At 44.9% G+C, this 14,179-nt stretch overlaps 1 protein-coding gene across 2 annotated transcripts in view; it reads right to left on the bottom strand.

Annotated features, from left to right (window-relative positions):
* Positions 1–2,808: 2,808 nt before the first annotated feature.
* The window catches only part of LOC135504707 (docking protein 4-like), a 54,601-nt gene continuing 43,230 nt past the window's right edge, over positions 2,809–14,179 (bottom strand). For both annotated transcript variants that reach the window (XM_064923515.1, XM_064923504.1), the window contains 6 exons: positions 13,228–13,342; positions 12,993–13,112; positions 5,053–5,242; positions 4,321–4,459; positions 4,045–4,159; positions 2,809–3,863 (listed from right to left, as the gene is read on the bottom strand). In XM_064923515.1, coding sequence (XP_064779587.1) covers positions 3,721–3,863; positions 4,045–4,159; positions 4,321–4,459; positions 5,053–5,242; positions 12,993–13,112; positions 13,228–13,342 — 822 coding nt within the window. In that variant the 3' untranslated portion in view covers positions 2,809–3,720. The remainder of the gene's footprint in view (positions 3,864–4,044; positions 4,160–4,320; positions 4,460–5,052; positions 5,243–12,992; positions 13,113–13,227; positions 13,343–14,179) is intronic.

Below are 14,179 nucleotides of genomic sequence, written 5' to 3'. Positions count from 1 at the left end.
CATGCACAAAGTAGATGTCCTAACCAACTTGCCAAAACTATAGTTTGTGGTTGAAAAACGAGTTTTAATTACTCCAACCTAAGTGTATGTAAACTTCCAACTTCAACTGTATATTGTCGGAAGTTTACATACACAAGTTTTAATGACTTCAAAGTAAGTGTATGTGTGTGTGTGTATATATATATATATATATATATATATATATATATATATATATATATATATATATATATATATATATATATATATATATATATACACACATACATACATACATACAGTGGGGCAAAAAAGTATTTAGTCAGACACCAATTATGCAAGTTCTCCCACTTAAAAAGATGAGAGAGGCCTGTAATTTTCATCATATGTACACTTCAACTATGACAGACAAAATGAAAAAAAAATCCAGAAAATCACATTGTAGGACTTTTAATGAATTTATTTGCAAATTATGGTGGAAAATAAGTATTTGGTCAAGAACAAAAGTTTCTCAATACTTTGTTATATACCCTTTGTTGGCAATGACAGAGGTCAAACGTTTTCTGTAAGTCTTCACAAGGTTTTCACACACAGTTGCTGGTATTTTGGCCCATTCCTCCATGCAGATCTCCTCTAGAGCAGTGATGTTTTGGGGCTGTTGCTGGGCAACATGGACTTTCAACTCCCTCCAAAGATTTTCTATGGGGTTGAGATCTGGAGACTGGCTAGGCCACTCCAGGACCTTGAAATGCTTCTTACGAAGCCACTCCTTCGTTGCCCGGGCGGTGTGTTTGGGATCATTGTCATGCTGAAAGACCCAGCCACGTTTCATCTTCAATGCCCTTGCTGATGGAAGGAGGTTTTCACTCAAAATCTCACGATACATGGCCCCATTCATTCTTTCCTTTACACGGATCAGTCGTCCTGGTCCCTTTGCAGAAAAACAGTCCCAAAGCATGATGTTTCCACCCCCATGCTTCACAGTAGGTATGGTGTTCTTTGGATGCAACTCAGCATTCTTTGTCCTCCAAACACGACGAGTTGAGTTTTTATCAAAAAGTTCTATTTTGGTTTCATCTGACCATATGACATTCTCCCAATCTTCTTCTGGATCATCCAAATGCTCTCTAGCAAACTTCAGACGGACCTGGACATGTACTGACTTAAGCAGGGGGACACGTCTGGCACTGCAGGATTTGAGTCCCTGGCGGCGTAGTGTGTTACTGATGGTAGGCTTTGTTACTTTGGTCCAAGCTCTCAGCAGGTCATTCACTAGGTCCCCCCGTGTGGTTCTGGGATTTTTGCTCACCGTTCTTGTGATCATTTTGACCCCACGGGGTGAGATCTTGCGTGGAGCCCCAGATCGAGGGAGATTATCAGTGGTCTTGAATGTCTTCCATTTCCTAATAATTGCTCCCACAGTTGATTTCTTCAAAACCAAACTGCTTACCTATTGCAGATTCAGTCTTCCCAGCCTGGTGCAGGTCTACAATTTTGTTTCTGGTGTCCTTTGACAGCTCTTTGGTCTTGGCCATAGTGGAGTTTGGAGTGTGACTGTTTGAGGTTGTGGACAGGTGTCTTTTATACTGATAACAAGTTCAAACAGGTGCCATTAATACAGGTAACGGGTGGAGGACAGAGGAGCCTCTCAAAGAAGAAGTTACAGGTCTGTGAGAGCCAGAAATCTTGCTTGTTTGTAGGTGACCAAATACTTATTTTCCACCATAATTTGCAAATAAATTCATTAAAAATCCCACAATTTGGATTTTATTCCCCTCATTTTGTCTGTCATAATTGAAGTGTTCCTATGATGAAAATTACAGGCCTCTCTCATCTTTTTAAGTGGGAGAACTTGCACAATTGGTGGCTGACTAAATACTTTTTTGCCCCACTGTATATATAATCTCACTACAGGGTGCATTTGCTGGGTTATATCCAAGTGTCACAAATAAATACACAGTTGGAAAATCTTAGTTCATAGTCAATCAAATACGCTAATGTTGAGATGGGTTTAAATAATTAGCATTATTAGTTGGAAACCCAATCTTATGTAAGAACTCTGTAGAGGGCAGGTTTTATACTGTACTCCCAGCTATAAATACATGTTTTTCTCTCTTTGTGCAACAGTCATCTACTAACTAACCCACCAGCAGTATCTCGGCTACAGCCCTAAAATAAAAGGACTCCATGTGAGGGTCCTCTGAGGCAGGTAACATATGGACCCGCCCTAGATCTGTGCTTATCCCTCACATGACCCAAATTAAGAGCAATGCCTCCTGATTTATCAAAACACATTTAAAAAAAAAATGTTATCTTCAAGTGCAAACATGTCAAGAGCCATTTTGGTCAGGCGGTAACCCACCCCACACACCAGAAAGTCTGTGAAACTACAAACACGGGACATTAATAATGATTATCACAACTTCACGAGTTCATTATACTCTTGTGCCTGACAGGAAACTCAATGAGGAGCCACACTATGACACAGTCCGTGGTGTCTCCCTCAGACCGTGGACCTCCACAACAATGATGAGGTTCGAGGGAGTGGCTACATCTTTGTGACATTTACATTTTTAAATCTAGTTTATTATTTAACATGTCTAAATTCTCTCTTAACATTGGTTTTAAAGTGGCCATATGTCAGTAACTGTGTATTCCATTCATGCAGTACACACACAGAGGACAGGGTTCCACTACCATTATAAACAGCCTTGGATGTCTTCACAACCCAATGGCAGGAAACCAAGAGAAAACAACAAACAAAGTCATGACTTCAGAGGCATGTGGCTCTCCCTCCCTCCCTGCCTCCCTCCCTGCCTCCCTCCCTCTATCCTCCCAGAAAAATCTATGTCTATTTTCTTTATCAGACAGAACAGAATACAAGGCAAAGTCAGCTATGTCTGCTACAAGTTTTTAAAAACTGAAATAAAACAATGAAAAATGAAAGACAAGTGGTCCATTGTTTCTCTGTGGAATTAGACCAGGTGTTTGTTTGGATGATAGTCCAGGGACAGTCTCTCTTCCACCCACACACACACTTGGAAGCCAAGGCCAGTTCTTGGGAGGAAACTGTTGTCTTACATATGCGTCTGTCAGATTGAGGTTATGGGTTGGAGCGAGAGCCACAATCATTATCATGCTGGAGCTGGATGGTAGCAAGGGGTCCTTCTGTTCCGACCCCCAATAGGAGCTTTATGGGGACGTCCTGAGCCCCTAACATTGAACTTTGCTAAGAGCTGGCATGAGGTACAAGTAGAGGTCTTTCGCGAATGGGGTTGAGGTGAATCCCACCAGAAAGAAAACACGATTTCACGGGTGTTAGAAGAGAGGACACCCACTAAATCACATCCTTTCAGCTCACACCCCTCCTCCTCTGTTCCTCCTCCATGCCCACAGCAGAGCAGAGAGCGATGCACCATGCCACAATGTCAGCGAGGCAACATGCCACTGCCGGCTCACACAATGCACTTTGACCCCACAGTGAGGGATTCTGGGGGTTGAAGTTCCTTCAGGTAACCAGCCTTTGAAGAGAAGACTAGAGGCTCTGTCACATCCTGCTTCACAGAGCTACCAGCTTTAGGGGAGGTCCTATGACCCCACCCCAACCTGATTGGCTGGAGGGTAGATGAGGGGGCTTGGAGTCGAGGTGAGCGCTGCAGAGAAAGGAGAATGGGAGGAGTGTTCGGGTACAGAGTAGGGTTGTGGTGGAGGAGGCTAGGGGTCTGCAATGCACCCCTGGGATCACTGGCTGGGGTAGGTGGGGTAGCGGACGGGGGAGTGTTGGCTGTGTGCCAGGGGCATGGTAGAGTGGCGTGGCTCTGAGGGCAGTCGGGTGGAGAGCAGGTCTGCATCAGCGCCAGTCTGAGAACCACCAAACATGTCACCTACAGGACAGGACAGGACACAAGAGACAGACGAGAAAAAGTCATGTCTACAGGTGCAGCCTACTCTATAAGCTTCTGTATGATTCGCTAAACTCCAGACCCCATGTTCATATTCAGACCAATGTTCCCACTTTAGCCCCAGTGCTGTGTGGTTGAGATTGTAGTCTAGGCTGTGGTTTACCATGGGCTGGGTCCATGCCCCCCTGAGTGCCAGTGATATGGTGCCAAAAGGCACTGCGGGGCAGGATGGCCGTGGGTGTACAGGGGTAGGAGCCCGTCTCAGAACCTTTAGCCAACTGAGAGAGAAAAAAATGATAAAAAACACAGTATTATATAACCACCAGAGAGAATACTGTGTGTGTGTGTGTGTGTGTGTGTGTGTGTGTGTGTGTGTGTGTGTGTGTGTGTGTGTGTGTGTGTGTGTGTGTGTGTGTGTGTGTGTAAAACTGTGCCTTACTCTGCTGTTCTTCTCCATCTCCATCAGAACTCTCTTGTGCTGCTCAGCGATGGCCAGGGTGGAGGAGTGGACTCTCTGGTAGATCTGTTCTCCCTCCCGCGTCTGGAATGTGTACAGGCCTTCTCCACTGTCACACATCCTGGAACACACCAACACACACTGCTCAGTACAACATGCATGTGTATACAGGCCATAATATAGGTAATATCGACAATTCACCATATGTAGATATGTTTTTTAAACAGTCCTTTTGCAGGCACACTGTATTTACCACAAATTGTTCTCAAGCAATTGACAGCCAATAGTACTGCATTCTAACCACCACCAGGGTGCAGTGTGGGACTACGTTCTCCTTACTGGCAGTACACTCTTATCTTTGTCCTTTGGGGGGCACCCTGGAAGTGGACCGAATCCTTTCTTTTCAAGTTTATCAAAGCACAGGAGGAGATAAGAACGCCTCGCTCACCATTGATTTTCCTCTAATCTATTCAATCAATCTCTTTATGAGGCTCTCCTGGGCAGGGCACCTGTCTGTCTGACTGTGTATGTGTGTGTGTGTGTGTGTGTGTGTGGTCCGTATGTGTGTTTCATTAAGCAATCTATGGGCTAGGCACAGACAACTGGTTACACAGTCCTGCTTTTCTGCAGCCTTTGCATTCTTCTCCCCATCCCTCACTCTCCATACCTCTCCCTCCCTCCCTCCCTCGCTCCCTCAATGGGTGTCTCCCTCACCGTCCAGCCTCGAAGGTGAAGCGCGTGGCATCTCGTCCGTAGCGGCGCAGGGAGCAGAGAGGCCAGGTGACCAGTTTGGTGCGAGGGTTGTGGATGTCCCACAGGTAGATATTCTCATGGGTGATCTGCATCATACACTCCCCATAGATGTCCAGGTTAGGACAGGGCAGTAGGAACACATTGAAACGCTCTGACAGGGAGACAGGAAGGGATGTCAATAGTCTTCGTTCAGCATGACATACCACATATTATAAAGTGACTTGTAGAAAGCCATATCCACATAGCATCTCAGAGAGGAGAGATGATCCATTTAGCAATAATAATAAGAGACTGGTAGCAGCAGCTGTGTTGTGTGTGTAGCATGAATGTGTGTGTGTGTGTGTGTGTGTGTGTGTGTGTGTGTGTGTGTGTGTGTGTGTGTGTGTGTGTGTGTGTGTGTGTGTGTAAAAGTCAGTGCAGGTGGTCAGTCTAGTTTAAGTGTTCAGCATTCTGATGGCTTGTAGATAGAAACTGTTGGTATCAGACCCCATGTTCCAACGGTAAAGAAGTGAACAGCTCGTGTGTGGGGTGTGTTTGAAAAATATAAACTCAGCAAAAAAAGAAACGTCCTCTGACTGTCAACTGCTTTTATTTTTCAGCAAACTTAACATGTGTAAATATTTGTATGAACATAACAAGATTCAACAACTGAGACATAAACTGAACAAGACATGTGACTAACAGAAATGGAATAATGTGTCCCTGAATAAAAGGGTGGTCAAAATCAAAAGTAACAGTCAGTATCTGGTGTGGCCACCAGCTGTATTAAGTACTGCACTGCATCTGCTCCTCATGGACTGCACCAGATTTGCTAGTTCTTGCTGTGAGATGTTACCCCACTCTTCCACCAAGGCACCTGCAAGTTCCCGGACATTTCTGTAGGGAATGGCCCTAGCCCTCACCCTCCGATCCAACAGGTCCCAGACGTGCTCAATGGGATTGAGATCCGGGCTCTTCGGCTGGCCATGGCAGAACACTGACATTCCTGTCTTGCAGGAGATCACGCACAGAACGAGCAGTATGGCTGGTGGCATTGTCATGCTAGAGGGTCATGTCAGGATGAGCCTGCAGGAAGGGTACCACATGAGGGAGGAGAATGTCTTTCCTGTAACTCACAGCGCTGAGATTGTCTGCAATGACAACAAGCTCAGTCCGATGATGGTGTGACACACCGCCCCAGACCATGAGGGACCCTCAAAACTACGACTCGTCAGTGAAGAACACTTTTTGCCAGTCCTGTCTGGTCCAGCAACAGTGGGTTTGTGCCCATTGGCGACATTGTTGCCGGTGATGTCTGGTGAGGACCTGCAGGCCTACAAGCCCTCAGTCCAGCCTCTCTCAGCCTATTGCAGACAGTGAGCACTGATGGCGGGATTGTGCGTTCCTGGTGTAACTAGGGCAGATGTTGTTGCCATCTTGTACCTGTCCCACAGATGTGATGTTCGGATGTACCGATCCTGTGAAGGTGTTGTTACACGTGGTCTAAAACTGCGAGGACAATCAGCTGTCCGTCCTGTCTCCCTGTAGTGCTGTCTTAGGCGTCTTACAGTACAGACATTGCAATTTATTTCCCTGGCCACATCTGCAGTCCTCATGCCTCCTTGCAGCATGCCTAAGGCACGTTCACGCAGACGAGCAGGGACCCTGGGCATCTTTCTTTTGGTGTTTTTCCAGAGTCAGTAGAAAGGCCTCTTTAGTGTCCTAAGTTTTCATAACTGTGACCTTAATTACCTACCGTCTTTAAGCTATTAGTGTCTTAACGACCGTTCCACAGGTGCATGTTGATTCAATGTTTATGGTTCATTGAACAAGCATGGGAAACCGTGTTTAAACTCTTTACAATGCAGATCTGTGAAGTTATTTGGATTTTTACGGAATATCTTTGAAAAATAGGGTCGTTTCTTTTTTTGCTGAGTTTATATATACAGTATACAGTGCCTTCGCAAAGTATTCAGACCCCTTGACTTTTTCCACATTTTGTTTGGTTACAGAGATTACTCATCAATCTACCCACAATACCCCATAATGACCAAGAGAAAACAGGTTTTTAGAAATGTTTGCAAATGTTTTCAAACTAAAGAACTGCAATACCTTATTTACATAAGTATTCAGACCCTTTGCTATGAGACTTGAACTTTAGCTCAAGTGCATCCTGTTTCCATTGATCATGCATGAGATGTTTCTACAACTTGATTGGAGTCCACCTGTGGTAAATTCAATTGACTGGACATGATTTGGAAAGGCACACATCTGTCAATATAAGGTCCCACAGTTGACAGTGCATGTCAGGGCAAAAACCAAGCCATGAGGTCGAATTAATTGTCTGTCAAGCTCTGAGACAGGATTATGTTGAGGCACAGATCTGGAAAAATGTCCTCTGGTCTGATGAAACAAAAATAGAATTGTTTGGCCATAATGACCATCGTTATGTTTGGAGGAAAAGGGGGAGGATTGCAAGCCGAAGAACACCATGCCAACCGTGAAGCACGGGGGTGGCAGCATCATGTGGGGGTGCTTTGTTGCAGGAGGGACTGGTGCACTTCACAAAATAGATGGCATCACGAGGCAGGAAAATTATGTGGATATATTGAAGCAACATATCAAAACATCAGGCAATAAATTAAAGCTTGGTCGCAAATGGGTCAAACCTGACTCAGTTACACCAGCTCTGTCAGGAGGAATGGGCCAAAATTCAGACAACTTATTGTGGGAAGCTTGTGGAAGGCTACCCAAAACGTTTGACCCAAGTTAAACAATTTAAAGGCAATGCTACCAAATACTAATTGAGTGTATGTAAACTTCTGACCCAATGGGCATGTGATGAAAGAAATAAAAGCTGAAATAAATCACTCTACTATTCTGACATTTCACATTCTTAAAATAAAGTGGTGATCCTAACTGACCTAAAACGGTGATTTTTTTTTACTAGGATTAAATGTCAGGAATTGTGAAAAACAGAGTTTAAATGTATTTGGCTAAGGTTTATGTAAACTTCCGACTTCAACTGTAATTCCAATGTTGTTGTATTAGCAATATCTTTGTATCCTGCTCTCCTCCTCACTGTTGTCTCCTTACATGTCATCATAGTAACCAAACATATGTATTTGTGACAGAAAAGTGAGGTAACAGAAGAAGTTGTTATTTCCTCCATATTTTTAAAGCTTTGCATCAGATCACAAAACGGCACAAATAGCCTCATTTATGCATGATATATTAGACAACTAAACTGCTAGAGGCAACAAGTCAACAAAATGCATCACTGCTCCTATGAAGCAACATAACTGAAAATGACATCTCCCTGTGATTACATACAGAGTGGTACACCAGTACTTAGAAGTAATCATCTATGAGGAAATAATGGAGAATCCTCTGTTGCTGAGGCAGTCATGCCATTCTTAATATTTATTCCAAACAAGCTGCAGAGCTTCATCAGCATCAGCTCCACTATCTCTTCCTCCTCTGAGGGCTTGTGATGTATTTTCTCTTGAGTAAACACCACCAGGATGACTGAGATGAACAGGTTCAGAACCACAAAGGTCATGAATATAATGCAGGATCCGATGAGGAACGCACCGGGTTGTAATCAAGAACCGCGTCATAGTTGAAGATGCCCAGTTACAAGCTAACCATGGTCAGAGCAGCATCCAAGAGAGTCCTATAAGAGTACAGCTTCCAGCCATACATCACATAAGAAGTGATAGAATAGGCCAGGAACATAATGGTGATAACTACGAGGAATCCTGGTATGTCAGTCCAGGCTCGTTGCAGTGCGGCGGTGATCATGTGTAGCTTGGGGTTGAGCCTCAGCAGATGCCACTGTAGCCAATAGCACCAGGAATGCGATCAGATACCCCAGCACGACATCTGCTCTGGCTGTCTCATGGAAACTGGCAAAGTGGTCTTTATGGTTGTGGTAGTACTCCATGTCCCGGTTCCCTAACACGCTCCTCTTAATGAAGACAGACAATGTACTCCAGCTCAGGAGGATGATGGCGAGCTCCAGGCTGTTGCACTTTGTCTTGAATTAAGCCCACTTCTGCTGCTTCATTAGCATGCCCTGAACATACATGTAGTAGAGGATAAAGAGGAAATAGATGACCTCAGAGGTCATGACAAAGATGTGGAGTCCACCGGTAGGCTGGTATAGTCGGACACTCTGCAGCTCACTGCGAGACTGGAACGCTCTACAGCTGTGGTCTTCAGCATGAGTGTGACAATGTGAACTCTACAAAGACTGCTCGGGTGAACATATCAAGCCCAGGTGTTGTCAAACAGATACTGAAGGGTACTGCTAGCGTTCTGTGACTCACAGAACTCACTTCACCACAAACCCCCCCCTCCCCTGTGGAGGACCACACTGCTGATGGGTTGGGATCTGAGTCGGGCCTGGGTTTGGTACTGCCAGGGGCTGCGGAGGGTCTTTGAGGTGTTTTCACTCGCAGAGCGGTTCCAGCCTGGCCCATAGGAGCTCATGTCCTCCACCTCCCATGAGTATGGACCATGACAGTCTGGTGCTTGGAGCGGGCGATGCCACATGAGTTCTTCTGCACCCTCATCTGGCAAAGACGGGCATTACCAACCAGTTTGGAGTTCCCATCTGTGATGAAACCTGGGAACTCTCCAAAGAGGTTGCTGAGCAAAGAGGTATTTGCCCAGGTGTGTGGCTCATGCTGTCTGAGATCCCTTGGCTGAAGCTGCCAAATGTGCTGAGTCAGGAAGTAAGCATTAGGGTCCCGCTGACCATACGCCACCAGGAGCAACATCCAGATGAACCCCATGTAGGTGAGAATCTCTTTGATGAGGGCAAATACCTTCTGCTCCTTGATCAGGTTGTTCCTCATCCTCTCGATGTCTGTGGGAGGAGGGGGCTGGTAGAAGCTGCATGTGCTATCCCTCCTGACAGCCCACACTACATCAGGGTCATCTGGGTTTCTGACCTCCCCCTCAAACGTTGGATCCCCATACTCCTCCTGATCAACTTTCTTCAGAATGAGCAGGTCCCGTTTCGAGTAATTGTCCAGGATTGGTGGGAGCACGGTCTCAGTGATGTTCTGAGCCGTCTTCACCACCCGCTGGAGTGCCTAGTAGTCGTGAACAGAGCAATTCATGTACAAAGCCCAGTGCTCAAAGCTTGGTGACGAGTTAAGGGAACTATAGTGTTGAATGCTGAACTGTAGTCAATGAACAGAATTATCACGTAGGTTTTCCTCTTGTCCAGATGTGTTACGGCCATGTGTATCGTAATGGAAATGGCCTCTTCCGTGGATCTGTTGGGGCGGTAGGCAGATTGTAGTGGGTCCAGTGTGCCTGGCATGCTGGTCTTGATGTGGGCCATGACCAGCCTCTCGAAGCACTTCATGATGACCGGGGTAAGAGCTACCGACTGATAGTCATTAGGCATGTCACCTTGTTTTTCTTTGGCACTGGGTTGATTGTGGTTTCCTTGAAGCAGGTGGGGAATACAGGTGGAATATGTCAGAGAAGATGCCCACCAGCTCGTCAGCACACACTGAGGATGCGGTTTTGTGAGTATTCACTCTTTTGACAGTTCTCAAACTCAAGTCAGCCTCGGAGAGCAAAATCACCTTGCCGTCTGGAGCAGCGAGAGTCTTCCTGGATGGCTCGGTATTGTCTGCTTCAAAGCATGCATAGAATGTGTTAAGCTTGTCGGGAGGGAGGCTTTGGTGGGCACCACTCAGCTGGATTTGCCTTTCTAGTATTTGATAGTCGCTAGTCCTTGCCACATGAGTCGTGAGCCTGAGTTGTTGAACATCAATTCAAGTTTGAGTCTGTATTGTCATTTTGGGTCCCTAATGGATATGTTGAGCTCGTACGTGTTTCAACTTGTACACATCGTGCTCCACCGGGTCATCTGGGTTTGTTCTTCTGACATTGAATGCTGCAGAAATTGACTGGCCTGCACAGGGCGCTGACCTCAACCCCATCAAACACCTTTGGGATGAAATGTATAACTGACTGCTAGCCAGGCCTAATCGCCCAACATCAGTGCCCGACTTCACAAAATGCCCTTGTGGCTGAATGGAAGCAAGTCCTCGCAGCAATGTTCCAACATCTAGTGGAAAGCATTCCCAGAAGAGTGAAGGCATTAGTTTCACACATGCTTGGTTAAAATTCCCCATAACAATAAAGTGCCGCCTTGGTGTTCGCTTGTGGCGGTATGTACACAGCTGTGATAATAACATGCGTGAATTCTCTGAGCATATAGCGGGGTTGACATTTTAGCATCATAAACTCCAGGTCAGATGAACAGGAGCTTAAGATGTTTTCAACTTCGGTACACCAGGAATTGTTGATGAGGAGGAGTACACCTCTCCCTACTCTTACCAGAATCCGCCGTTCGATCCATACGGAAAATGGAAAAGCCGTCTGGTTAAATAGCAGAGTCGAGTGTCCATAAACCATCCCACTGGGAACAAACTGGTTGAATCAATGTCGTTTCAACGTAATTTGTCAATGTATTGTGACGTGCATTGTGACATGGAATTTTTTTTATCTTTTAATGTGAGTAAAGTGCATGTCGGATAAAACATTTAATGACAGGCTTGATGGAAACAGCACATTTTTCTGTAAACTTTCCAAATGTCAACAAAACAAAATACGCTAGACAAGGTGGAATCTTATTGTGTCTGTAAAATGAATTATGCGACAGATGGCAGTGGAAATGCCTTCATGAGCAACTGGAGCGAAAGTACCAAGACCAGAGTGGGCACATTTGTTACAGCCTATAAGGCAACATTGTTTTTGGCAAACCTATCAGCAGAGTTGAAAATGCGATGAATGGAGGGGGGGGGGGGGGGTACATGGGGAAATCATTTTTATGTGCGTTACATCAGACACAGCCTGGTTTGATTTAGTCCTCTTCTTTAACCTCTGATTCTTGGTTGAGATGACGCAAATCCAACATATGAATGATTAATTTGTAGACAAACTGGAATTTGTTGACAACCCAACAGAATACTCTCTTTTAACAAATGATATGTTGGAATCACCTTTAACTAAAGAAAAAATTAAAGTTAAAGAAGAGGATTAAGCCAGTGGCTCAGACGAAACATTAGATATCCTTTAAATTGTTGATATTCGTTTGCGTTGTCAACCGAACACAATTCAATATTACTTTTGTAATATAGTAAATAGCCTAAAGGTAAGGCTATTTTACAAACTTATGTGACAGTAGTTATTCAACCTTAAAACGAGTAGCACATCCCATGGCCACATCTTGAGGTTAGCATTCTGTAACTATAAATGTCTTCTTATGTCATCACAGAAAGGGGTCATGTTCAAGACAGCGAGGCTACAGGTCTGTAGAGATCTTCCCCATTGCTGTAATAATCTGCGCAGAAAACCGAACAGCGTTGATCACTTTGCACCATGTACTTTTAATGTCCTCTCAACTGCAATTCAGGTCATTTGGTCGTGCTGTTAGATGAAGCACAGTGATAACACGTTAAGATGTAGAAATACTAAATATCTGCCATTGTATTCCCATTTTAACTTTGTTGTGCTTTTTAAAAAATGGTTGAAAGCTCAGTGACAACACATTTAGATGACAACTGAACCAACAATCAGACATTGTTTATTTCCATTAGAATTTGGTTGTGTTTTTAGATAGTTGAAAGCATAGTGATAACTTCCTCTTCTTCGTTGCCTTCGGTTATCTTGGTCAGCAGCAACAGGTAAGCCCGCGCGGGGAACAAAGGAGTGTAGTATCCCAGATCTGGGAGGCTGAGAGATAAGTGTGTAGCCTACGATTCATGATCCAGAGGTGTTTGTCATTGTAGGAAAATGCAAACATTCTGAGCAAACAAATAAATAATGAATACAAAAATAGCCATAAAGCAAAGTTGAGCAGGACTGTGCCATGGTGCTGGTCAGACACTCACCTGTATGTTCACACTGAACACCTGCTGCCAGCAAGTCTGGCTCTCCTAGACTGATGTCATTGAGGCGGGTCCCCAGGCATTCGATTGACAGGGTTTTGAACCACTCCTCTGCTTCTAGCTCTAAGTTTAGACCAATGGGATGCAAAGAGAGACGTCATAAAACAGGAAACTTCAAAGATGATTGTACACTCTGAGAAAACATCTATTGCAATAAGGCAGGTGTGGTGTGGAGCACCTGATTCACAGGTGAACATGCGCGAGGTGTCATCGGTAAAGACGATGGCTACTGCCTGGCGCTTGGTGTCCCTTGGGAGCCTTGTGACATTCTTCACATTGCTGATCTCGGTCACCTGGGCAAAAGGAAAGTTCAAGAGATCAGACAAACACGGAGAGAGGTTGAAAGGGTCAGACAAGCTGTCTAAATACTGTATGATGTGCTGCCGGTTGACCGGATTCAGTTTTCAGAGAGAAAGGAGAGGAGAGAAAGAGGGAGTGTTGAAGCCAGGTGCAGTGGTCACCCTATGCTCAGCCACTTCAGAGAGACCTGGATTCTGGCTGGGAGTGGGAGGCTGGCTTTGATCTGTGTTACTCTCATCTCCTTCAGCCTCCTCTGTGTGTGTGTGTGTGTGTGTGTGTGTGTGTGTGTGTGTGTGTGTGTGTGTGTGTGTGTGTGTGTGTGTGTGTGTGTGTGTGTGTGTGTGTGTGTGTGTGTGTGTGTGTGTGTGTTGATCCTATCAGACACGCACGTTTGCTCCCTGCAGCTAAACAGGGGGCTCAGAGAACAGTCGGACTGAATGACTGAATTTCTAATAACACACACGCACACACACACACACACACACACACACACACACACACACACACACACACACACACACACACACACACACACACACACACACACACACACACACACACACACACACACACACAAAAAAGTATTTAGTCAGCCACCAATTGTGCAAGTTCTCCCACTTAAAAAGATGAGAGATGCCTGTAATTTTCATCATAGGTACACTTCAACTATGACAGACAAAATGAGAAATAAAATCCACAAAATCACATTGTAGGATTTTTAATGAATTTATTTGCAATTTATGGTGGAAAATAAGTATTTGGTCACCTACAAACAAGCAAGATTTCTGGCTTTCACAGACCTGTAACTTCTGCTTTAAGAGGCTCCTCTG

Source organism: Oncorhynchus masou, chromosome 2, assembly GCF_036934945.1.
Source record: "Oncorhynchus masou masou isolate Uvic2021 chromosome 2, UVic_Omas_1.1, whole genome shotgun sequence".
NCBI lineage: Eukaryota > Metazoa > Chordata > Actinopteri > Salmoniformes > Salmonidae > Oncorhynchus > Oncorhynchus masou.
The sequence above is the reverse complement of the archived record's forward strand: the minus strand, read 5'-3'. Positions and strand labels throughout refer to the sequence as shown.